Below are 27,142 nucleotides of genomic sequence, written 5' to 3' on the forward strand. Positions count from 1 at the left end.
CTCAGCAAATTCAAATTAGCCAAAGTGGAGGTATACTCATTTACATTTATTCAGCCTTTAAAGGATTCTATTTATAGCTTAAAATGCAACTACGGATATGCTAATCTGGCACAATTTTTCCAATACAGAAATGCATCTACAATGAAATGTCAAAAAAGATCCTATAAAAGGCAAGACTCTGGGATATGGAGCCATGTTTGGTAACATCTACAATGCATTCTGCTCTCAGCATGACAGCAATGTGTTGTTAATTAGAGACCCTTTTTACATGCAAAGTACATTTTCACATTATTAACAGATACATTGAAGAAATGCGGCATCCATATCAATCTTCCCAGAATGACGCTTGTGTCTTTGTTTAATCTCCAGGGACTAGGAGAATTTGGGGGCACCTGTAAAGTGGTTTAACACCGCCATCTGCTGGTTGGGAAAGAAAAGTCAGCTAACCTCTGATCCAACTACAGTCTGGTCTCACAAGAACGATCCGTCTTATCCCATTTCCATTAGAACATAATGTGGAGGCTAAATGCTTTCTAGGACAATGCTTAAATAGTAATCTAAACAATTCTCATCACTGACGATCTACTCTTTTCTCCCTTTAAAAGTAATGGATTTTTCCAGCAGCAATTATCCACTCTTATGTTACCATAACACCAAATCAACTAAATATCATCTATGGCCAACTGAGTCCACAGAGGCTTCAACTGTAATGCCTGTGGAAAGAGGTCAGCTGCTGGTCGAGAACTTGACGACTTTGTCATAGGATTTATTATGCACACAGCAATTAAGTTGAAATAGAAAGATATTAAATATTCAGCTGTTTTGACAACCGGCACTAGAAACATAAAATCTGAATCACAAGAACCAAATAACTGCATGTGCAAGACCTAAGGAGAGACACTGGGACAAGAGAGGGTGACTTAGTCCAATAATATTGCAAATATTACAGTAATTAATTCTAAACAGCAACAGTTCCTTTAATATGTTTTCCAGATTTCTCTACTTTAGGTTTATCTAACTGAAAAAATAAAACCAAATATGACAGAGAAGCTGGTGACAAGACACTGAAACTAGCACACAAAAAGGCTGCTCCAGGAACAAACGCAAACATCAGGCACTGTACCACATGTACACGGTTTAATCACACATAATATATAAGGTCTACCATAAAAGGACATTTTTCCAATGCTGGTCCTTCTAAGCCAAAGAGGTCTAGTTAATATGTTGATTAGTCACTTCAGTTTGCAACCGTTGCAGTGCTTGTCCAAGGAAAACAGAAAGAGCGAGGACTCCTGATTGGTTGTTTCAAAAAAGATGTGCTCCAATCAGTGAAAACACCTCATCACTGACTTAAGTATCTGCAACATTGAAGGTGCAACAAAGACAGCTACAGTTTTACAACGTAATATAGCAGTACAATTCAAAAAAATCTTATTTTATTTTGGGCAACTGTCTGCAAAAACACTTGGATTAGAATTAGATTTTGCTGTCATCACAGTTGATTAATATGTTCATCTATATCATCCATGACTTTGTACTTTTTTTTTTTTTTTTTTAAATTGTAATTGATGTTGCTTTGATAAACTTTTGATGTTGCCTTGAATCAGAAAATCTGATCAAAAATGGAAAAAAAACCTTAATGTTACTGCAAGTGACATACAAACAATATAATAGAGTGTATCTCATCTGCTGTTATGACTCGAGTATGTCACATTTTGTTTGGTAAAAATTACATAACAAGAAATGTGCAAAGGTAGGCATTTGTATATTTATTTGGAAGAAAGTAAGTACAAAACAGTGGCATTTTCTTCCATAGAAATAAGGACAAAAGTAAACAAATATTACTTTTTTCTATGTGGATGACACCTGGAGCAGGACCTTTCCGCAAACAGTGTTTGCGATACAGGTAGTCTAAATATAGCAAATTAAATAACAATGGACTAATACCCCAAACATATTACTGAAAGATCTACTTGTGTCAAACAAGCAAATTCTATGATAATCCCTACATTCCACTATGGTACACACAGAAAGCTAAACAAACTCTTTACACGGTTAGTACAGAAGTCTTTGACCCTGCACCAAGAAAATCTTTGATCAAAAGACCATTGTGTTCCTGCACTTATTCATCATCTGACAATTGTGGGAAAATAACCAACTTTTAGAAAGATAAAAAAGCATGGTTACAAGGTAATGAGCATCCATGCTACATATGAGTACACTTATCTGAATAGAAACAAAATATCTATGATCATTCCGCACGGCGCAATGATAGTCTTATAGGAGTAAAATAAAATATAAAAGACAGTATAGTGTATGTAACAATTTGAAAACTGTAGAATATTAATACAAATGTATGTTTTCACATACAGTTAATTGACATTCAAAAAAAATAATAATAATCTGAATTTACAATACCATATCTTAAACAGTGTTGACAAATAGGTTACGCTACTATAAGTAGAGAATTTCAGGAGGGTGAGAAATTACCGCCGGTGGGGGAATAACAAAACTCAACTGCACATAAAAAAAAAAAAAAAAAGAAGAAACTTTTGTAACCCACTTACACCTTTCCTGCATTATAAAAAAGGAAGACTTTGGCAGCTCACACCATGACATCACCTTAATTAAAAAGGAAAAATGTACTTGTCATACTTGTTGTGCTTGCTAAACACAACTGAAGTGACTGATGTGTCAGACAGTCATGGTGGAATGTTGATACCTACTCGTGAATTAAGGACACCCATACTGTATGTGCATTAGATCTTAAGCTTTAAGGGAAATCAACTGCTTTGTCACTGAAACAGTGGAGACATCCTCTGTTGTTCTCATTAGAAAGAAAGAAATTTAGAAACAAAGTTAGAATTCGGTTGTCACCATGTTTTGCCGAAAGTCAACATGAAACTATCCTTATGTTCAGAATAAATAAAGCCACTGCTAATACACTGCTACCGAAGATCAAATTCAGCTGTATTCAGACATGTAGAAAGCTATGTAGCATCCAGGTCCAGAGAATAACAAAGCAATATTAGCCTTTTAAACTGTGTTCAGACAACCTTGCCAGAGGCTGTAATTTGTAGATGGGTGCTAAAGATAAACACCTATATATAGTAATGAAAACCAGATACAAAAAATATATTGAGTACAACTGTACCAGCAGTGAGTATTTCTAAAATGTTACAGATAAAAAATAAATTCTGAGTAAATATTTAGTATAGAATAAGGTTTGTAATAGAAACCAGCTATTTGAAACATGCTTTCTAGTTAGACACATCTACTATGATTGATATTAGTTTACTAAGTAATCAGCCACAGTGAGCATATAGACAGGAATCTAAGATAATTCAGTTAACAGTGGATAAGTCCAGTTCAGGATCATAAAAAGAAGACCCATTAGTCTAGTGTCTTCAGAAAGCAGGGGGGGTGGGGGGGGGACCAGAGCCTTAAACGCATTATCACAATTTCAAAACACAAAATGCATTCGTGAACACATTAGTTCCAACTGAAACAGGTAACCTGCTACCTAAACTGTCAGAAACAAAAAAGAGCAAAGGAGACCTGGCTGTCTTTTTCAAGTAATATAGATTAAAAGCAGAGGGATTTTAGAATGAAAAACAATAAAGACCAGATCTATGGCTTATAGGTTGATGGGAAAGGCAGGGTATTTTCTTTGGCTATCAAGGCAGTTGAAAGGCAGGTAAAACAGATCATCAGCTGCTAACCGACCACTTTCTGAATCTCATTATCAATGCAAAATAAAATCTCTGATTGTACAGTTTCCACAGCTAACATTGTCAACCTAACTATGCAGTATTTATTTTCTCTTCTTCAATAAAGAGACGTTGCCAATAAAGAGTGTTCTAATAAAATAGTTGACCTCGAGGTCCACAAGGGAACAGCCTATGTGAGCACCATATGTCGTACATTGTTCTTAGCTAAGGGAAGTTGATGCTTGGCAAGAAATGGCAGTGGGGAATCTCCACTGTTAATATGCAAACACTAAGAAAGTGATAGTAATGTTTACTCCCCTCTGCTTCATGGATCTGTCTCTGGGATTTGATGACCCCCATCCTTGGCCTTGATTTGGAGCCAGGCATCTCCCAGCGCCTTTGCAAAGTGATCATCCACTGAACCGGTGATAGACACAGAGTTGGAAACAGGCTCCGCTTCTTTGTAGTTCTTTCCAAGGCTGCGACGGAAGTGCTCCTCAATCACGGGATCGCATTCTGTGTTAGCTAAAGCAACATCAAGTGTCGAGGAAGGAGACCACAAATATGGTTATATGGTTATATGATAGATAGATAGATAGATAGATAGATAGATAGATAGATAGATAGAATATCAAATACCTCAATATCAACACCGCAATGATATTGTGGTGTTGACTATTGGTGCTTTCACAAAATATTTACACAATATTATTTTTGATAAATAATCATCAGTAATGTGGATACAATGACTAAGTGGGTAACGGCAAATAATAGAACAGTTACAACAGTCTGGTAAGTTCAGAAAATGACAACTTTACTGTAATGCAGCCTTTAAAACCAGGAAAAGACAACACTTATGCCATATTACAATATCCAAAATCTAAGACGATATCTACTCTCATATCACAAAATCGATATATTGCCCAGCTCTAAATAAATAAACAAATAAATAAATAAATAAATATATACATATATATATATAAATAAAAGATTACACCCTGGCTTACCATTGGTCTTCATCTGATCAGTAGGTGGGCTGGGGGAACAGCCATTCATGTGGCAGTGCGAGAGGTTACAATTGCGGTTGCTTGCAGGGGCACAGGTTATAACGGAGGGACGATTCTATATTTGGAATAGAAATGCATACAATCAGCTAACACAGACACAGTACTATGTATGGGTTGGTACACTCCTTACGGATGTCCTCCAGAGAGACTTGACATGTAAAGATTACCCTGCACTGCTTAGTATATTGTCTATTATTTGTCCAGAAATGTTTATGAAATTGCTGAAAAGACTTTCACCTAAAATGAGAATTTTACAATCTCTGAATATGTAAACCGAGATAAAGGTCTCCAACAGATGTAAGGCAAATACATAAAACCGTTGTACTTTAGCAGAGGAATGTGAAGACAACCTTCCACAATAATCTACGCAACCATGCAAGGGATCATTTATCCAATTGATTAAACATAAAAATTGTGTATTTTTTTTAAATCAAACTCTTTTATCATCTATAGCTCATTTAAAGTTTAGTGCTTTTATTCTTGTCACTGTGAACTTCAGATGCGCCCTCCTCCATAAGTGTTAAAAGTTGACGTACCTGCTGCCGATCTGCAGTCCCACCCACGGTAGACCTCTCTCTGGCCCCACCTCTAATGTCATGGCTGCTTTTGGTCAAAGCCAGAGGCTGGTCTACAGCATAGCTAGACATGGAAGCATACAGGTGGTTCCCATGGAGACCGTTGGAGGAGGAAGTAATGTGCTCCACAGGAGTGTGACCTAGGCCCCAGTGGTCATTACGATTGTCTCCAGCAGAGGGACGGGCCCTAGACAAAGAGAGTCCAAAGTCAACATATACCACCAACAGTTTCACCTTTTCGTAGACAAGTCATACACCAGCTGTCACATCTCATTTATAAAAAAAGATAAAAAAGGCTTAAACTGGGGAGGTGGTGTAGTTTGTCTTTTTTAGTGTGCAGCCCTTGAAGAGAATTAAAGATTATATGCATGATTTCCCTTTTGCAGACTTTGTTGTGCTAGTAATCCAAGTTGTCTCTTAAAACCGTGATACTTTACAGCCTGGAAGGAATCTTTGCATTCCACCAGGGTTAATGCTGTAAGGTTTTGTTTCATAATCTCAAATGGGGCCATTTCAGGCTGAACGGTTCAACTGTTCTTTGACTTATTCAAAAAATAAAATTTGTTGAGCATTGAGTGATCCTACCCAACTGCCAATATGGCTGTTTCCTTGTTTAAAAAAACTTGGTATTACAAATAATAACAAACTGCTCTTCTACAGGTGTAATGTACGCTTTAGGGGAAGGCAATCAGTGAATACTAATGTTCGGGTTTGGGGAAATCAAAAAGCATTATTAAAATGACCTTGTGCTGTGCAAACGTATTTCCATTATTTGGCCAGAGTAAACCAAATCTTACTTTGAGATTTCATTAAGCTCCCATGCGGTAAGATATGAATGTACAAATCGAAGTTCTGGTGTGTGTATATTTTGAGCGCAAAATACTTTTCACAGTGAATCTATTTAACATGGAGCCAATGCCATGCATTACACTGCAGGTTGACACAGGACAACAATTTATATCTCTCTTTTTTTTTTTTTTTAAAAAGGCACTTACAGCTGTGTGGCAAACAATCTGCTCATTTTGGTCACATGGTCTTCATCACAGTTGATTCGGTCGTCCATTTGTTCTTCGCCATACTTCCGTTTGCTTGGGCAGTGTGGAGGAGGCCCAGTTATGTTGGACATAGCAGTGGGCAGGGAGGGCTTCCTGGACTCATCTGTGTGAAGGATTCGGCAGTACAAATAATGTAATGAAATTTAGATTCTAGCAACAAGTACATTAACTCCACATGGAACATAAACTACTATGGCCTAATACGTCTACATTTATTGCATCATGACCACATGTAAAAAGTTAGTTTGATTAAATTAACTTGGCCATGGTATCCATTCAAGCAATCATTGGTTAACCAGATTTTCAGTTTAAGCAAACCAATTGTTGGCCAGCAAAGAATAAAGCAGGAAATAGTTTTATTGAGGTAGTGTCATTTTAAAATTATCGGGAAAAGACCATTAAACTCTGACCCAGATTACCCCGCTGACATCCCAAATATGGAAAGTTGAGGACATTCTTTAGTCTTCAGGGACAAAATTGATTTCCGAAGGCAGCTTTGATTTAAAAGGTCAATTGAGCAATGAACAAGTCACAAGAGTAATTTACTTCTGGAGTAAAATCACCTCATAAACATTGAGGAAATAACTTATTGTCAATACTCAATGCTAACTTTTTAAAGCGGTTGCTGGCTTGGCAAACAGGCATCAACTTTTGGTTGCCGAAATTAACAATTCGGTTGGCATGTTTTAAACTGCCTACATTTGGAGCAATTCATTTCATATGTAACTATACCACACATTTTAATAATGAACAATGAGAGAATGGTTGGCAATATAATTTCCCATCCCTCTCAAATAGGGGTGCAACGGATCACAAAACTCACCGTTTTGAATCACGGAGCAGATCAGCACAAAAAAGGGGGGAATTTAAATAATTATCAAAAATGTAATGATAACTTGTAACAATAATTACTTCTTTCACCAATAAATTGCTGTTAAAGACAAAAACAGATGAGAAAAGGATTTTTACAATAACTTTGAATGCACCACGAGGTTTACTAGTTTTAAGTAAAGCAACCTAGCAGTAACCAGTGCTAGTTTGTGTCTTTTAGCACATAGCTTTAGCGGCACACTGTTGTATGTCCCACTGTTGGAATCCTCTACAGTGAAATACAGTCACACTTTTACACCGTTATCTGTCAGCATGACACGTCATGTCACTCTCATGTAGATACTAGGGTTGCACAATCTTGACAAAATGTGATATTGCGATATCGATTATGAATATTGTGATATTGATATTAATTTCGATATTTTTAAACCTATGCAAAATTACAAAAGTTACGGAAAAACGCATCAAAATAGATTCATAACAAATAAAACAAGTTTTCTTACAACACAAGGTTTATTTCAACTGACGGTCATATTGGACTGGTACAACATGAATAAATAAATAAATAAGGACCATGTCTACAGAACAGGACATGTTTTACTGGTTGTACAGTATAACATATATAAATAAAGAGAACAGGGCACAACTTTCTTTCCATTTTATTGTCTATTTTTTCACTGAAATGATGATTATAGCGTTTCAAGTGGGCTCTAAATCAAACACAACTAAGCCACACAACCAACGGACGGGACGCAGCGCTCCACAAAGTAAACAAAACATTGCATACTTATCGCGACACTTTCGATATATTGAGATAACGATATTGAGTCGATATATCTTGCACCCCTAGTAGATATCTTAAAGTAAAGTGTAACCGTGTTTACTAGTGGGAGATATATATATATACACATACATACATACATACATACATATATATATATATATATACACACACACACACACACACACACACATATATATATTATTATAGTATATCATTATTATTATTATAACTATGTTTTCTGGCGCATACAACAAGTTCCTCTACTCAAAAGACCAAGATTCCTTGCGAATAGAACATGCGCAGAACACAAATCAATGTTCCTTTTGATGGGGATATGCCGATACGCGTTTACATGACCAAAATGTTGGGTTAGAAAAGGGGTAACCCAGGTAGCATATTCGGGTTCTTAAAAACCGGAATATGAGCATATTCGGGTTTTTGCCGGTGTTTACATGGCCGTGCGCGACCGGGTTATTGCTAATATTTCGGTTTTGAACGGGTTATTGGCTGCATGTAAACGTAGTCAGTGAAATAAAACATGTTTTCGCCGATTCATCTCTAGAAATGCGACTGTAGCAAGCATGTCGCTATCACTAAGTTATCCACATTTATATTTACACGCAACAAATGATATATCCAGCTTCAAAAAAAGTCTAAAATCTTAAATTGGCAATTGACAAACTCCATTTCTCTAGAGACTGAAGCTGCAGCATGTTGATTGACAGGTTTTAATTATGTAAAGACATGTTCAAGGCATTCAGATAGAGCCTGTATCAGGGCCATATTTAGTTCAATGTGTTGTCACTATTTTTGGTAGCCTACTGTACTTAATTGCCAGTATGTACTTTATTTTATTTATTTATTGAAGCCTCAATGTTTACAGGCTTGTGGTGATGCGCAATGTGCTATAGGTGCAACATCAGGTCATGGTTCATGTGTGCAATAAACATTACACTTCATGAGAAAAAAATCGTGGCAGAGAATCGTGATATCAATTCTAAGCTAAAAGAAAATCGTGATTCATATTTTTCCTTGAATCGTGCAGGCTTAATCAGAGAGCAGCGCAGACATTTAAAGCAGCACCATAACAAAGGCACTGAAATCCCGATGCTATTCAGTCTGGTAGATACCCGGCACCGGTGCCATATTAGCAACATGCGCTGTTAACATGAACAGAAAATTGTGTTGCCTGTATCTTTTCAGAGCAAACGCACGTGTGGAAAACGGTCGCCCAACAGTTGAAACGTTATGTTGCGCATGAACGTAGTGTTTAAGACAACCAAATAAAAATATTGACTTCTTTGGAAATAAGATTTTCCAGTTTTGTAAGTTTTGATTTGTTTTTATATTTAAAAAAAACAAATATTGAACAGGTAGTTGCCAAAGGAGGCAACCAGAGGCCACGAAATGGTTGCCAATCGACTCGACGCAACCGTTACTGTCGAGCCCTGATACTTTTTCCTGGCAAACTGTTTATTTATTACTATTTATTCTAAAGCGGGGTCTCTGCAGGTTTTACAAAGTCAAATTTAAGACCTTTAGAAGACCTACTGTATATCCTCACAAAAGTACTTGCAAAGTGAATACATTTATTAAAATTGAATAAAAGCAACAGAGTAATAATCTCTTCATATACAGCCAATTATATTTGGACAAGCGAAAGAACGAACTACAACACCACGGAATCAAAAAAAAAAACATTTAAATGAGCATTACAGGTAGAGTTACATGGACGTAGGAAAATGTAAGACCTGTTTAAAATGATTTAAGACGTACAACCCAATACTTCAGCGAATTTAAGATTTTTTTGATTTTTAAATTTTAGACTTTAAGACTGCGGAAACTCTGTAAAGATTTCTTGTGGATTATGGCCTTCCCATATAGACACAAAGAGTGTAGGCTAAACAGTTTTATGTCTGACCCTTCTGCATCAAATAAGGCAACATTTGTAGAGTTTGTTATTGATCTTTGTGGGTACTTGGGTCTGTGTGCAGTTTATAACATGCTAATAAGAGTTTGCAGAAAGGACAGATATGTAATTTATGTAAACAAAACATTTTTTAAAGAGGTATAGGGATGAGGAAGTGCTGGTGGGATGAACGTGAGGTACATGGTTGTGCATATTAGCACTGGCACAGTTGTTTGAGTTGTAGTATATGATAAATATGATTTAATGGTTTGAGTTATGAAGGGGTAGGAGGTTTAGATAAGTGAAAACGTTTTCCTACCCTTTTTTACACATGTAATATTTATTCATGTTGTTTATGTTTTATGAGAATTTGGATATTGAGTTTGCTATATGTGTACCGTTCATTCTATTCAAAACTGTAAAGTTGTGTGCTTGTCAGTAGCACTGCACAATAAATCTTTTTTAATCAAGTTATTTGCAATAAACACATGGCGAAAGACTGACATATTGCAAAAGACAGTTTTTTTATTATTTTATTTTAGTTAAGAGTTATCTGCAATTTAGAATGTAGCTATCACTTTTTTCATTGGTGCCTTTGCGTTCAGTTCAATGTTCAATTTGTTCAATAAAAGAAAGTTGGAAAAAAATGTGTTGAATTTAAACAGTATACTGAAAGCAGCATAACTGAATACACTTTAATATTTTTATTTATCGCAAGTAATGTCGTTCTCGCATATTTTTCTCATATCGTGCAGCCTTAACGTTACATTTAACGTTAACGTTACTTGTCAAACCAAAACACTAAGAAATCGGTGTTGGTAATTAGGGAAACCGCAACTTGTTAGTTCCACAAATAAGTTAAATACACAGTATAAAAACTTAATACAACACACATATAATGTCAAACTAACCTTCGTAGTGCAGTCTCCCGATGTTATTGTTCATCTTGTCCAGGAACTGAGAGTTCAACAGGTCCATTCTAGTGATTAGCATTTACACGCACAGGCTAGTTGCTAACATCGATGTTAGCAAGACACACCAGCGATGCAACACAAACGTTATATCCTGAAGAAAATTAAAAAACATTGGGAACATCAGATAGTAAACAGGAAAGTAAATGTGGCTTAACGTTACATTTGAAGCTAATTTAGCTAAACATATAGGCTCAGCTAACCGCTAGCTAACATTACAATGTTAGGCTAACGTTAGCTTTAGCCAGCTGGCTACATTTGTTAGTTTACTTAGCTAGCTAGATAAGACATTTAGCTACAATCACTAATGGTAATGATTAATATTACAATAGTTTTACACATTCTGTTACAGTAGTTAGCCAACTGTTGTCTTAGTTGCAGGCGCTAACAAACTAGCCAGCTAACTTTAGCTACTTGACACAAACTAGCCAACAGCTAGCTAGCTAGCTAAGCTAGTCCCCAACTTTGGTACGATCATTAACGTTAGTTCGCTATAAGGTCCCATATTCTTGAACTAACGTTACAAGTAGCTCATTAGTGACAACTTACTTTACGTTACGTGCGTTTCTATCCAACAACTAATTTTCAAAGTAGCGTAACCTTAAAAGTTTACTCACTTCATCGACGAAATTAGCTTTACAGCCACAACATCACCATGGCTAGCCCAGCTTGCCTTTACACTGCCTTGCCTTCAAGGCACGCACTTTCCCACCGCACCAGTCGTTACACAAAAGAGTGGTGAGTGGCCCTAGCGGAGACGAGGCGAACGGGGGCGAAGTTACCGTGTCTGGGGATCTGCTCGACACAAACTTGTATGATGACATCCAGCTAAAAGGTGCCTTTATTCTGTATAAATACTGTGATTTGCGGAGGCGCATTGCATTCACATAAAACATTTAAAAAAAGTAATTTCATTATGTTGCATCTTTAACTGTCCGTTTTCATACTGTGGACTTTCTCATCTAGAAACACCTGACTTATCATTTCAGCAAAGTTGAGGTTGATTTTGATGTTCACTACACCACTTCTACCAGATGATGTCATCCTAGTATCCATGCATAAGATGCAGCACATATAGTACAAGTACAAATTTAGACTGTCCTTATCGATGTCTGGCATGACCAATATTCAAAAAGAAAATGAGACCCCCAGGTCCTTGTTTCTATGGATATTCTGTCAAGAATAGACCATAGGCTACATAACCTTTATTTATGTATCACAAAATCACAAATTTGCCCCAAAGAGCTTTACAACCTGCACAACAACTCCCTCTGTCAATAGATCCTTGATTCAAATAAGGGAGAACATTCCGACAACTATGCAACAGCTGTTAAAGAGTAGCTAGACGGAGTGACAGTAAAATAGAGGAACAAAATGACAATATTAATGCAAACCATAGGTGCAAACATACAAGCTATAATTAGAGCTGCAGTTGTCACTGTCATGGATTTAACAAAACTCCACTATTCATGTGAAGCTCAGTTTTGAAAATTGTTATTCATTTTTCAGGATGATTTACTGTTTACCAATTCCTTCTTCTGTTCCATTTGCTAAAAGCAGATGCATGTGCTCCTCTCCCAAATGTGTTACACACATATACATAGCCTACAAACAGTTCACTGCTTGAAAAAAAAAAATATATATATATATATTTATTTGTGGTTTAGAAATGATAGCAGTAGAGACATGTTAATGTTAATGCTAATTTAGACAAAAGGGTAACTTAGACCTTAGTTAATCCACATTTAGAGGTATAAAACAAATACAAGTATGTATTTTGTAGACAATTCAGCTGACCACCTGTTGTTGCTTTGCCTGTTGCGTTGTCGTTTTAATTCTTTTTTGCTTCCCTGGTGAGTAATCTCCACCTTGCATTCGTCACGCTGCCAATAGGTGTAAGAGGGCGAAATATGGAGGTAAGTCCCTCTTTGGCTAATGTTTTTTAAAGATGGAGGCTACATGGCTGCCGTCATTCGAGCGAGTCTCTCATATGTATTCTGAATGATTCTGAATGTCAGATTCTACGCTTACGAGAATACTTTGATTAGTTGGTGGAAGTAATTACACATGAATGAGTACATATTTGTGAAAGAACAAAGTGTTTTTTGCTAAGAATCAACTCAAAAAATTACACAATGTAGGTTTAAATGTTTTTTGTATTAATGTTAATTAGAAGATCATTTAATACAGATTTGTTTTTGTAAGTTGTGTTATTGTGCTATCATAAGCATTAAGATTGTATGTGTGCAGAGGTGAATGTGTTTATAAAATGAAATTGCACATAATTATAAACTGTGCCATAGTAGACAAGTGCTGTCCAATTAAGTCTAATAAAACAGTTAGGTAAAGCATGTCTTGTAGAACATTGTAATAAGTAAAATCAGTAGCTAGCTATATATGGATTGATAAATCTATTAAGAGAGAGGGTTTACTGCATACATTTGTGTCTCAGGGGACTTCTGCCGATGCTTCTCCTCTCATTCAACATTGCCCACCAGTCTAAACAGCCATTTTAGATTTCATGGCTACATTATAAACAAACAGAAATGCTGTGCATGGACAGAGGGCAAAGAAGACACAAGGAACAGAGGGCGATTATGATGTAGTACTCGGTATACCCTCTTGCACTTACACTGGATAGCCCTGTATTTTAAATGCTGTGGTTCAAAAAAGCATGACGCCTGTGAGGCAGTAGAAAATGGGGGAGGGGTAAGGCACACCAGTGAGAGAGTGGAGAGATGAGAGAACAAGAGGAGGAAGGAGAGGCACGGCCGGAGCATCATTTGCAATGGTTGAGGAAAGCACAGGGTAAGGGGATTGGTTGAGGGAGAGTGTAGCGTCACCAACACTGAGGGGGAGCTCTGAGGATGCTCCACTGAACTGGGAGGGAATACGTTCGCTGTGAGTTTTGCATTGAGAGCTCAGCCATTATCAGCTGTACACTGGGAACAGGGACTCCTCTGCAGAATACATATTCACACTGCTTGTTGACTCTTCTCTCTCAGCTGCAGCCATGAATTATTTGCGTCGGCGTCTCTCGGACAGCACGTTCATCTCCAACCTGCCCAATGGCTACATGACAGACCTCCAGAGGCCTGACAATGCTCAGCCTCCGCCACCTGGCTCCACCACCCCTGCCAAGTCCCCTACAACTGGGCCTACACCTCCAGCCACTTCCCCGGCTCCAGAGAGGAAACCCCAGCCATCTCAGTCCAGCGGAGCAGGCTTCTTTAGCTCCATCACCAACGCTGTTAAACAGACAGCTGCCTCAGCAGGGCTGGTGGAGCAGACCCAAGTCACGACACCTAAGAAGTTCAAGATTCTCTTGGTAATTGATGAACCACAACAGGAGTGGTAAGACAATATGTTGTCATATAGTTAATCTTAAACTATTTATTGGCTGTGTATTCTTTGTGTGCTCATCCTTAATGCCTATTTATTTTTTATGTTTCCTCATAATTCCTCTGAATGTAGTAGTGAGGTAAGGGTTAAATAACCACTGAACCAACATATGTGTCATGTGACCCTGCAGATGTGAATGGGAACTGCTGCTGTTGTTTGATGATACAGCACATATACAAAGAGGCAGCCAATAAGGTCCATTGATTCCCCAACAGTAATGATATTACATCAAGATAGATGACTTTTACTGTCCTCTATTTTGTTTGTGTTGTGAGATGTGTTTTTCTGTGGCAGAAATTAGGTTGGATCAACTAAAATCATTGATAGTATTGTCATGAAATGTGTCTTTTTGCAATTGTTAGAACAAAAGATGTTCCAGAGGTTGTGCAGAATTGGGAAATGTACATTATTTCTCTGGAAGGAGTCTAAATACTGCAGTGCTTTCCCTCCATCAATAGGGTTTCCCCCTGCTCACTAATAGGAGATCACATGACATGCCCTGCACTATGCATGGTGCACAGTGTTCCATTAGTCAATCATACAAGTGGTGTGCTGTAGATAGGTAAGTCAGAAAAATTAAATAGCATTATCTGCTTGGCTATATCAGTCTGGGAAAAAGGACCATTGTGTCATTAATGTTAAGAGTGGACTCACATTAGGCATTTAAGACCGTCAGTCCTAGGGGATCTTACTCAGAGGTAGCTTAAAACAGGCATCTTTGTCAGTCAACTGTGGTAAGGAATTAAAGTGATCTAAATGAGTATGTACACAGATTTAGAGGAAATTTATTTTGACTAAAATCTGGTCAAAGGATAAAAAATATGGTATCTATCGCCACACGATCAACACTTGTTTACACAGCTGATATTTTCCACAGCGATGTCACACATTTGCTCAATTCATCTATGTGATTTTTATTGCATCCTATAGTATTTATGGGCATTATTGGTTACCACCTAGAGATAAAAAGCAGGAAACTGAAACTCAACTCTATGATGCCTTACTAACATACAGCGCAAAGAGACTACTTTCACACTGGATGGTATGCTGACTTTGTGGACATTTTGGGCTTTCCTGATGTAAATAAAATCTGAATGAAATCTACTTCCCCCTTCTTTAAGCATTGGACAACATCACAATACACACTCACTCATCATTCATCTTCAACCGCCTATCCGGGGTCGGGTTTCAGGGGGTAGCAGCTCCAGCGTGGGACCCCAAACTTCCCTTCCTGAGCCACATTACCGACTCTTATCATCACAATAGTTGATAGTTAGATCTGATTTGTTACTTATTGATTTCTGAAAATTGCCTACAGTAAACAGTAAGGCTATTTTCACAGAGCAAGGAAAAATATCAGATTAGATAACCTTTACATTTGGGAACAATATATACAGTGTAGGTGTGTCATGTTGTAAACACGGGTGTCACATCAAGGTTAAAATGTCGTCTGCATTTGATGGCCACAGTGGCGGGATATCATTTTACACTGATTAAGATACAGCTGAATTTAATTGCCCTTTAAACACACTAAATCACACAAATATTAGGATATCGGCTTGGCTAATTCAGTGGCCTTGCAGAGTCCACAATCCTGTTTGTGTGTGCATGACTAGCCATTTATATAACAGAACCGTTGATCTATTTTAATAAGATCAGACCCCCATCAGCGGGATAGATGCCAACCTTATGCGTTCACTTCCAGTCTGATGTGCCAACACTGATCTGCAGTTCTGGCAGAGGAACACAATATAATACATTTATTTATCAAAGGTAATTTAAATTGAGAATATTGAGTAGGTTGAGCTGTGAGATAATGCTTCATTACACATCGTTCTCACTGTCGGCATTTAACAATATCTGATATGAAGTAGTGCCTCTCTATTTGATAAAAACGTTAAGTGATTTCCTGCTCTGAAATTCTTTCTTGCCTTATGCAGCTTATTCAATATAATGTTATTTTTGTGTTCATGAGCTCCACAGAACAGCATTGCTACTAACAGTTTCTTGCTTCATATATCTAGTACACATCCACTTGGGAGAATCAGCTAAAATACTCTATTCAAGAGCTTCCTCTGTCTGAGTGCTGCATCTATTTTTCATGGCTGCTCAATATCACCGAGTGGGGAGTTGGACATGTTTTTTTATTAGATTTAGTTTGTTTTGGTTGCTTTTAAGCAACCCATCATCCAGTGGTTGTAAGACACTATAGCAGTGTTCTGTAGATTATAGGTGTTTATGTACAGACACTTTTTGAAATTGTGATTGAAACACTACATGCTTTGTATTCAGCTCTGACAGTGGAAGGACAAAAACCATAAAAAAAAATAGCTGTTGGCAAGCTATAGGAAGATGAAATGTGTCTTTATTTCCATGCAGGTTTTGCTGAATACCAAATATTCTCTGTAATGTTGGCACACCTTGAGCCTAACGGCCTGTTTATGTGCTGTATCTCATTGTGTGACGTCTGTTTTAAGGCTTTTTTTCTGCCCGCCGCTGCAAATGAAAGCCAGAGTGATGAGTACTGGTGGCCCCAAGATATACAGAATGAAATCATGAAAGAGTCCTTCAGACAAATTGCATCTGGCAGAAGATTCAGCCATCAACATTTATTTTGTGTGTGTGTGTGTGTGTGTGTGTGTGTGTGTGTGTGTGTGTGTGTGTGTGTGTGTGTGTGTGTGTGTGTGTGTGTGTGTGTGTGTGTGTGTTTGTGTGTACAAATACTGTTTTTCTAACATCACGGTGACATACCACACTGTCAAAGTACTTTGTTACCATGACATTATTTGTAAAAGATAGAATTTGTGTATTCCAGGTGTTGTAGAGAAAAAACATTACTTAGATTAGGTAAAATGACCTAAAAATAATGTTTATATAAAATGTATACAAAGTGTTTGCAAATGGACACCTTTCCAGCAACAAATGAGGATTATTTTAGTGTCTGGGATGTTTTTTTATTACACATCTCATTCGTACCATAGGCAGTTACTGAGAGCTTGGCAATTAGTAAAAACATAACATTTCACAGAGGCCTGTAAATGCAAAAGGTCCTGCAATTTTAAAATCAGCCAGAAACACATTAGTGCATTAATATGGATAAGTATTTGAATAAGGAATTTGTTGTGTAACAGGTGGTGTTGAGCAGAATAATTAACTGTAGGATAAAATGTGTGCTGAAAAAATCACAGTGATCGCCAGGGTCACAGCACATATAGACACAGAAGCCTTCCTTCATTCAGCCAGCATTTTTACTTGTTAGATGACGCTGCCAGTCACCCAGAGAGGTCTGTGTGATGCCAGGAATACTGTGCTATAAATTGCTCTTATGACAGGAGAAGCAGATGTTCCACTGTCTTACTTATCAGACTAATGGCCGACATGTACTGCTTCCTTATTCTCCCCATAATGTCGCTCAATTTAAAGTAGAGAGGCTTAGATTCCTTTTATTTAGTCACTTTGTGTTAAAAAGTACAAAAATACGTAGGGGACTGTATTAAACTGGAATGTTTTAGACTGAGCTTAACCTTATTCAAACATTACCAACATATGAGAGTGAATGTTAAGCAGGCTAAATGATGAGACATTACAATGCACGGACTCCCGCTTACCAAGCTCTCGGGTGAATCATCTGAATGAAAAATTATTTTGCAGCAATATGTAATTTGGCAATTTGACAACGTGCAACCATTAATGAACTCGCTGTATTTTTCATTGTTTATAATTCAAATCAAGAGTACCCATATTGATTCTTACAAAGAAATGATCCAAGAAAACATCTCAGTGAGCAGAAAGCAGCCCGGAGACTATCTCCAGTTTTAAGGCCAGTATGTTAGTCAATGGCAATGGCAGAAGTATTCCTAATAAATAACAATTATGTCCTTTGTTTTTGGATTAAAAGCTAACACAAGGAGAACAGAAATGGCCTTGGCGTTAACCAGAGGAGCTGGTGACTGTGAGGGGACTGTCAAATACTTATACATATTAATGCAAGTGCTGAAAGATCATGTTAAACGTGGTGTCCTCTTTGAGCGGGAGGTTTCCATGCTCAGTATACCGAGCTGGGCTGGGCTCTGCAGAGTGATATCATAAAATCAACTTAACACTATGGTCCACCAAATAGCGTTCCCCAACCTGATAAAGATTTAAAAAATGTCTCATCTCGGTGTTTGTTTGGAGGAGTCGTGTTTGGGAAACACTGTCTCAGTGTACAGTATGTATTGGCAAAGCACATTCATCACAGTGCAGATTATGCTTTTCATTTCCCCTGATATAGGAGCAGTGAATCATGTTTTAATGCTTGTTTTCCTCCGTAGTCAAATAGATCCCCATGCCCCCAATTAGATTGGGAATGAATTATTCAGCTTTACCTCCTCACTTGGCAGGGAGTGCAGGGTACATGAAAGCAGGGTGATACAAACTAAGAGGAAAAGGAAGTGAGAACTCCACAGCATGTCGCCTAAATATATCAACACAGCCATACTGAAAGGTGAACATTCTACAAATCCTATTTTGGATAAAGATGGTTTCATAATGTTCTGCATCACACCAATATACCAGTGTTGCACTGCAGTATATGTTAGTTTAAGTATGGGCTTTAAGCTGTGGAAAAGAAACCAGAATGAAACCTGAAATGGAAGGGAGGGGTTCTTTTTTGGACTACATTACTATTGATTTACTGTAGTCTGTACTGTATCACCCATGGTAGTATCTACTGCCAAAGCATTTGTTGTCAGGCCCAGCCCCAGCACATCAGTAATAGGAAAAAGCCAAATAAATCAAACACACTGTTAACACAACAATCATTGCGGCTTTCATCTCTGTGTGGTGTCAGTATATAGACACTGATCCATTTTAATCTTAAATACCATGGCAAATGATTTCCACTTCACCAAGCGATCCAGGGAAAAGAAGAAGTAAAGGACCCACAGGTGTCATTTTTATTCAAGTCAGAAAAGCCAAAAAGTGCTGAATCACAAGTCATGAAAGGTGCAGCCATTTTCAGAAATTGTGTATTCAGTGTCTACAATACGACTGTTACCTCACTGCATCATCCTTGATTCACCCCATGTGGTACTGCTAGTGAAACCAGGCAGTAGGGAATGCTCAATTGTGTCTGTGTGTATGCTGTGGAAGGCTTGCCTTTTAAAATGATGCAGCCTAGAAAAGTGTTGCAATGTTTTATCGCTATCCTTGTTGCCAGATTGAAGGGAATAAGTGTTAGAGAGGCTGTGCATCAGTAGTTTGAAAAGTGTGAAAGGGAACATTTGTCTACTCTATGCTGTATAACAAAGTGGGATGTATTCAACTATAATTCATATTTAGGAGTCCTTATTCTGTTATTAAATTAAAAGTTAAAACATTGTTTGTGTTTCTATTTTAATCAGGGCAAAATTATTCCGGGGAAAGAAACTACATGGGGATTATGACATCAAAGTGGAGCAGGTACGTTTCACCAAGCCAGTGTTATCCATTTGAAGTACTTATGTAAAGAGAAGTTTAAGTACTCTGTCCTCATATGCTTCTCTTGTCACCGACTCCTTAGGCGGAATTCAATGAGATCAATGTTGTGGCTCATGCCAACAGGACTTGCAACGTTAACATGCAAGTTCTCAGAAATGGTACCAAGGTTATGAGGTGAGACACACACACACACACACACAAGAAAATGATAAAGGAGGGAAGATTTATCAAGTCATAGATTAGTATGGTTTTAATCAATAGGGATGTTGTGTATCCACCTACAGTGCTGACAGATCAACCCTGATCACAGTTTGTAATTGTTCTGGTCAGATTTTTGTCACATCTCTGCTACAATTTTATTTTCTAGGTCATTCAAGCCAGACTTTGTCCTCATTCGTCAACATGCCTTCAGTATGACCCAGAATGAAGATTTCCGCAACCTGGTCATTGGTCTGCAGTATGGAGGTGTCCAATGCATCAACTCACTCGAGTCCATCTACAACCTGTGTGACAAGCCATGGGCGGTAGGCACTTAGCAGGAAGAGAGAGCTTTACTGTAAAGCAATGCAGCAGGGAAAGGGACAATAATAATGAGCTATTATCTATCTGCATTGCATCCTATCTATTAGATAACTGTAATTTGCTCTGTGACATGATTTAAAAAAACTTATATCTGATTTATTTACCTTTTTGTGTGTCCAGTTTGCCCAACTTATCAACACCCACAGGAAGCTTGGTTCGGAGAAGTTCCCTCTGATTGAGCAGACCTTTTACCCAAACTACAAGGAGATGGTGAGAACCAACTTTTTACTGCATCCAAAGATCATTTCAGAAATTGTGTTTGACATGAAACAAAACATGGGTTGGTTATGATATAAGGCAATCACTTTCTTACTTTAGGTAAGCATGCCATCATTCCCTGTCGTTGTGAAGATTGGACATGCCCACTCCGGTATTGGAAAGGTATAGAGATTTCTAATATAAAAGAATGCATTATTTTGTTTAGCTATTTGTCTATTTGTCTACTATTATGTTGTTGTCTGCAAGAGTCAATAAGGTGCCAGATGCCTTTTTAAATCCTGGGTATTTTGCTGGGTTCTGTCTCATGTGTCTGTTTTTGTGTACAGGTGAAGGTGGACAATCACAGTAAGTTCCAGGACATAGCCAGTGTTGTGGCTCTCACCCAGACGTACACCACCACAGAACCTCTCATTGACTCCAAGTACGACATAAGAATCCAGAAGATTGGCACTGACTACAAAGCCTACATGTAAGTATAATTACACGTTTGTTACCTCAACTTTACAAGTGAATGAGAAACAAATAATCGGTTGTAATCTGTGGGCTTCACACACTTCAGGAGAACGTCTATATCTGGTAACTGGAAGACTAATACTGGCTCAGCTATGCTCGAACAGGTGGCCATGACTGATAGGTGAGTGCTAAACAAGAATCCTACGCTCCAATAAAACAAACAAATGTTTCATTGTGATGTAGAAAATTATCTCAGTTTGAGAAAAGGTTAATTAGCTCTGCTACATGTGATTTCTTAGCAAGCAGCTACCGGTGTGTTATTTTATTTGTAGTTAATCAGTTGTGATAATCAGACCGTGGTGTCTCATTATGCTGCCATTGGTTTCGAGTCATGCCTTGATTGTTTTGTTTAGGTACAAGCTATGGGTTGACACCAGCTCAGAGATTTTCGGGGGCCTGGATATTTGCGCAGTCAAAGCTATCCATGGGAAAGATGGCAGAGATTTTATCACAGAGGTAGGAGTCGAGGATAAGGGCTTACAATGATATTTCTGGTACATACTGACAAATTGTTCCTCTGGGTCGAGTATTTCAGTACATCAGCCAAAATAATGTGACATTTGTGTCGACATCCTTTTTCTCTCTCTGCTATAACCATCCTCCATTTGACATAGGTGGTGGGCTCCTCCATGCCCCTGGTCGGGGAGCACCAGGCCGAGGACAGGCAGCTCATCGCTGACATGGTGTTGGCAGCAATGAACCAGTCAGCAGAGAAGGAAGCTAATGCTCCCCAGAGACCCACTACCATACAGCCATCCCAGGTATAGTAACACCCAGGCACAGGGTTTTAGAAACGGCTTGTTTTTTTATTATCAGATACACAACAATTTCAGAAGATGGATAGAAGAAGTCATTAGATCTCAGGCTCCCTCTAACAATGCTAATAGAAAATCACAGGTAAAAAAAAAACTAAATGAGAAATAGATAGAACAAAATTAAACAAGAAAAAGAGCAAAGTTGTGGAGGAGCCCGAGACACGGCAGCCGTCCACGTCCGGCGCCATCTGTTAGTTTAGTTTCATTGTCAATCAAATGATCTCATTACAAGAAAACCATCACAGTTGTCGCTGGATGAGTAAGTTATTCATTTGTCTTTTCAGGGAGCTGGCCAGAAGGGAGAGATTGTTGGTGAACCCACTAAGAACGGTGCTGGGAACCCGCCTCAAGGTTGTCTGCAGTACATTCTCGACTGTAATGGCGTTGCAGTGGGTCCAAAACCAGTCCAGGCCAACTGAGTCACCAAGGAGAAAAGTGGGGGAAGTCTAGATAACAACGACGAAACTTAGCCGAACACAAGCACAGACGTGTGTGTGTGTGGATGCTAATAGCTAGAATCAGATCTGGGTGACGTGAGCTCGGTACAGCTGAGTGCTGGTCTGGACTGTGTTTTTAACTCTATGCAGTGTCAAAATGTACTGTCTACTTGTTGACCTGTTGATTTGTGTGCTTGTATAGGTCACCTATGTTTCAGTAGCTGTGGTGTTTTCTTTGGGGCTGTTGTTGATGATGTAAAAAGCAGATTGTGCCTACACTGAGTTCAGTGCTGCTCTGTGCTATCCGTTTAACCCGGGCTATATATCATTTGTTTGCCCCCCTACCCCTACCCCCTTTTCTGTTTTCTATTTTGGTGTGCACCTTTAAATATCGTTCAAACTGATGACTATGGTGCAGTTTGAAGTTTGTGTAAAGTTCAATATGTATACAGTATGTGAGTGTGTGTATGGATGTAGTGGTGATTATTTTTCATACGTATACTAATAGATATTTATTTTTGTTTTGCATGATTGATACAAAGTACGGCGCAGTCAGTTAATAATGTCTGATCAAGTGAGATGTTCATGTAACATCGCTGTGTTCCCCAAGCTGTGTTCCCCAAGCTGTGTTCCCCAAGCTGTGTTCCTATGATTCATGCATTGTGAATGTGTCATATACTGTAGAAATGCATATTATAGAAGTTCTACAGGATACATGTATTAATTACCAAACATTCATTAACACAGTGTGCATACACGTACAATAGAGACATACAGTATGTGGCCTTTCTTAGAGTTAATTTTTTCATCTATATTGTCACAATGTCACCATGGAGAAGTAAAGGGATTTAAGAATATTAATAGATGGACACATAATAAATATAAAAAAAAATTATTAAAGATTTTATCATGTAAGTTGTGTCTGCACACACAACTTAAATATATTTATATCATTTTGAACCAAAGAATAAATGATTTACTTTTTAATCAGTCTTTGCACTCCAGTAACCCACAATGTAAATATCAGTAAGGGGACTGTTAAGACTGCAGTATGTCACATGGAGTGTATAATTTCACCAGAGAACAATGTTCTGAGACAATATTTATGTTCTCAAATATGCTGTTGTAATTCACACGCCGGTGTGAGCTGATGCTGTATTCAAATTGTTGTCTTTTTGCGTTTGGTTGTGTGGAGGCAGACATTACAGCTGATAATAAAAAGGTGTATAATGTATGATCTGCCATGTAATGACAGATATAATGCCCTCCCCTATGACCCTCACACTGGATATTGGCTATCATGGTGGTGTTGCCATGACAACAATGCAAGAGCTCTGAGGTTTTAGTGTGCTCGTGTTACTGCCATTCAAAGATTCAATACTTGTCCTGTGAGTTGATGGAAAGTGCAATATAGATCTTAGTTTTTTACTCAATAATTTAATGTATTTATTTTGAAATCAGATCTTAAGTATAGTCATCCACACACTGAATTGTTTTAAAACATTTTTACACAAATCACTTGGTTGTTGTCCAGTGGCTTTTGTGGAGGCCATTTCATATATCTAATACCCTAAATGGTGAAACAGCTAAAAAGCAACCAAATCAACTGTAAAAAGAAATCTGTACCGTTTTCCAAAAGTAAAAAAAGTATGTTACTACTATAAAATATGTTCAGCAAGCTCTGTGTGCAATTCTTTTCCAAGTTGTATAAAGTGCCATTGTATCTGTGAGCGTATCCTTGTAAAAGCCATGCCTGAGGCTTTATGGGTGTGATGTTCTGTTTAATAGGAAATATGCCATGGCATTGATTTTTAAGGGAGGAACATGCAGAGGTACCCCAGCTGCATGGTAGACCTTGGTTCAGTGATCGTGATTGAATATTTGATCAATTATAACTGGACGTGTTTATTTGCCCATTGTGTTGAGGTGAAACTTGTATATTCAGACCTGCAGGACTGTAACTATTAAGGGCCATAGTAACTTGCTAAATATATGTACTTTCAAAACCGGTGTTGGACTGTTTAAAATCAAGTTCAGAATACAATATATTGTGGAAAAAACGTCCTTTCTGGATATTTCCTCTCTGTCACTGGCAATAAAGCTTCCTTTGCAATATATGTTTGGTGTGTGTCCTCATATGTGTGATGTTATGAGTAAAAATATTTCTTAAGAAAACCATTATGCTCAACAATGTTACGGGTTTTATCAAACATGCAATGAAGTGAGGAGGCCATACCACTCCAACAGTTCATATACACCACTGCACACACCCTATTGCTTACAATGCATGAAGCGATATCTGTATTGTGATAATGCATTCCCTCCGCTTTGTTTGTGCCTTTATTTTGTGGTGTCTGTCTCACACGTTAACAATGCGGGATTACTGTATTTGTGTCAGATTAGTTAACAAATAAATCCATGAGAACATGCAAGACATATGGACATACTAACATCTCATTTGAAACATTCACTCATTATTTGGTCTTTTTTGGTAAGATGCCTGAATATCAATAATATGTTTTGTGCTGAAATTAGAGGGCCCAGTGGAACCCCAAGGATTTCTTTCAGAAAGGCATGCTCCATAGTTGACCTCTCATACAAAGTCACGATTCTCTTGTCTTCCAGCAAATCCACACTGCCAGTGAAGATACAGTGAACGCTGAGACCATCTGCACTTTGAGGAAGTCCTCTGGAAGTCTGTTCTCTGACTAAAGAAGCTTTATTTTCAACCTAGATGACTCCACAACTGCTCACCTGCGAGTTTGCTTAGCTATACAGGAAATACTGACGTTATAGTACATATTAGGTATAGTATTAGGTTCTAGTATATATTAGGTATTTTGTCAATGACATGATATGAACCATGCTGTAAGGTGAATGTCTTTACAAATCAGATGTATACCCACTCCAAGAATAATGAGTTTTGTGACTGCTTCACTGGAAATGTATTTCTTTAGTTGTATGCTGTCTGGTACTCACCTTCTGAACATGTAACCCTAAAATGTGGTTATAGTGATTATCATTAGTAAATACTGTGTACTTAATAGTGGTTGTAGTGGTTAATTTTTAATCTATTTCTAATAACTTTAACTTAGACCCATGGTGATGATTAACTGGGCTTAGATGACGGGTTTATTTCAGTTGAGATGTGAATGTGAACAGTCACTCTTGGGATTTAAAGTCCAATTTATGAAGTGAGATGAAGCAGCAAACAAAAAAAAGTGTTCTGTCTCATAAAGTGCAGGAAATAAAATGTGATTAACTTTTCTTTCAAATATTGAATGTGTGACAGAAACATTGTATATTACATGTTGTAATTCCTGACACAGAATAGACATCAAGACAGTCATTATTCACCAACGTTTATTAATCATTCAGGTTTATCATTCTCTTGATAACACTTCTACCACATTGAACAATATCACAGAAAAATCAGATGAGTGCTTAGAGACTCCATCATGATTGCCTAGGTATATTGTATCAGCCAACTGGTGACAGCGTCATTTCAACTAAACGCTTCCTTCTACACCTGAGCTACCTTCACTTAGAGAGCACAAGGAACCCACAGCATATGCATATATTATCAAGTTATCATACATGGTCTTTTAACACTGTTTCAGTGTTTTTGCACCAACATTTGTTGATATGCAACACATGCAGTATGATCTGTACTAGTGAGGTTATTATTGATGTTATCAAGGGCAGTATTTTCATTCTATGTGAAGACATTCTGAAACCTTCAAGAGATCCCCTCCAGACATGTTTTAAGACACACGTCTTGAACTCAGTTTTCACAAAGAAACTTTCCTTCGTGTCAAACTCTTCATAACCATAAGAATATGTTCGAAATTCTTCTGATAACCTCAACATTTCTAGTTTGCTCTTTTCACTGATATGATGCCTTGGTGTGCATCCTCTTGTTATTCATGACAGGAGAGACTGGTCACCAGCCACCAGCACTGGTACATCTTCTGCCTACAGATGACGCATTTGTAATTGCAATGGCTGCAGAAGCCCTGATGGGAGCATATGTTTGCTGAGAAGTCTGAGATACTGGAGCTAGATGACATAGCAGACTATCACATCTGTTATTTGTCTTAGAACAGCAAATTCATGTTGTTTGCTTTAACAAATCAGCAAACATCTCCCACAGATCAAATATGTTCACCATTATGTATTTGTGAGGCTTCCAGATAGTGCTGATGTTTTTTCCCTCTCATACCAAGCACACTGACCTGGGTCTGGTGGTAGTAAAATACACAGAAGAACTCTGAAGGGCCCTGAAGCTCCAGCTGAGGAGCTTCCGTCTAGACTCCTCCCAGCTGCCTGCCAAGCTGCTGCACAACATGAACAACTTGTGCCTTGCGGGTGCACACTGCACTGACCATCTGCTGAAGAACACAGACAAAGAGTAGCGCTTCCATCCCACAATGAAGGAGAATGAAAAAGTGCTGAGTGATAAACACAGGGATCATTGAATATCACCTGATTATCATTTGTAACATAACGTAACATGACATAACATAGTTCCTTTTTAGTACTCACTGCTTTTACTGGTTTAAAATCAAACAACACCAAACAAATATACACCATCAACATTGCTGCTTTAATAGTGAAATACTGTGGATAACCCAGTAGACATACAGAGCTTCTTGTTGCCATCTGGTGGTGGAGATGAGGCACAAGAGGCCTACATACAGTATCTGTGTTATTATGGTTACATAATTAGCCAGTTGAGCTGCATGAGTGTGCCTTCCCTATGTCACAGAATTGATGGAACCATTTAAATGACAATCACAACACATCACAGAG

General features: G+C 38.0%; 2 protein-coding genes across 3 annotated transcripts; one reads left to right on the forward strand and one right to left on the reverse strand.

Annotated features, from left to right (window-relative positions):
- Positions 1–1,746: 1,746 nt before the first annotated feature.
- On the reverse strand, positions 1,747–11,692 carry vgll4a (vestigial-like family member 4a). Its single transcript, XM_039801509.1, has 6 exons — positions 11,520–11,692; positions 10,843–10,996; positions 6,348–6,510; positions 5,314–5,539; positions 4,718–4,832; positions 1,747–4,235 (listed from the first exon to the last, which is right to left on the reverse strand). Exons 2-6 carry the CDS (start codon positions 10,922–10,924, stop codon positions 4,036–4,038), a joined length of 786 nt encoding a protein of 261 aa, XP_039657443.1. The 5' UTR covers positions 10,925–10,996; positions 11,520–11,692; the 3' UTR covers positions 1,747–4,035.
- Positions 11,693–13,522: 1,830 nt separating this feature from the next.
- Positions 13,523–25,374, forward strand: syn2a (synapsin IIa). Of its 2 annotated transcripts, none has more exons than XM_039801506.1 (12): positions 13,523–13,803; positions 13,908–14,256; positions 19,689–19,746; positions 19,847–19,938; positions 20,132–20,288; positions 20,467–20,556; positions 20,665–20,727; positions 20,892–21,034; positions 21,125–21,199; positions 21,432–21,534; positions 21,693–21,839; positions 22,178–24,447. In XM_039801506.1, exons 2-12 carry the CDS (start codon positions 13,916–13,918, stop codon positions 22,310–22,312), a joined length of 1,404 nt encoding a protein of 467 aa, XP_039657440.1. In that variant the 5' UTR covers positions 13,523–13,803; positions 13,908–13,915; the 3' UTR covers positions 22,313–24,447. The 2 variants fall into 2 exon arrangements, with proteins under 2 accessions (XP_039657440.1, XP_039657441.1); XM_039801507.1 differs by lacking the exon at positions 13,523–13,803 and adding an exon at positions 24,956–25,374 and having other exon boundaries at positions 13,810–14,256; positions 22,178–22,244.
- Positions 25,375–27,142: the final 1,768 nt, after the last annotated feature.

The sequence above is a fragment of the Perca fluviatilis genome, chromosome 5, assembly GCF_010015445.1.
Source record: "Perca fluviatilis chromosome 5, GENO_Pfluv_1.0, whole genome shotgun sequence".
Classification (NCBI taxonomy): domain Eukaryota; kingdom Metazoa; phylum Chordata; class Actinopteri; order Perciformes; family Percidae; genus Perca; species Perca fluviatilis.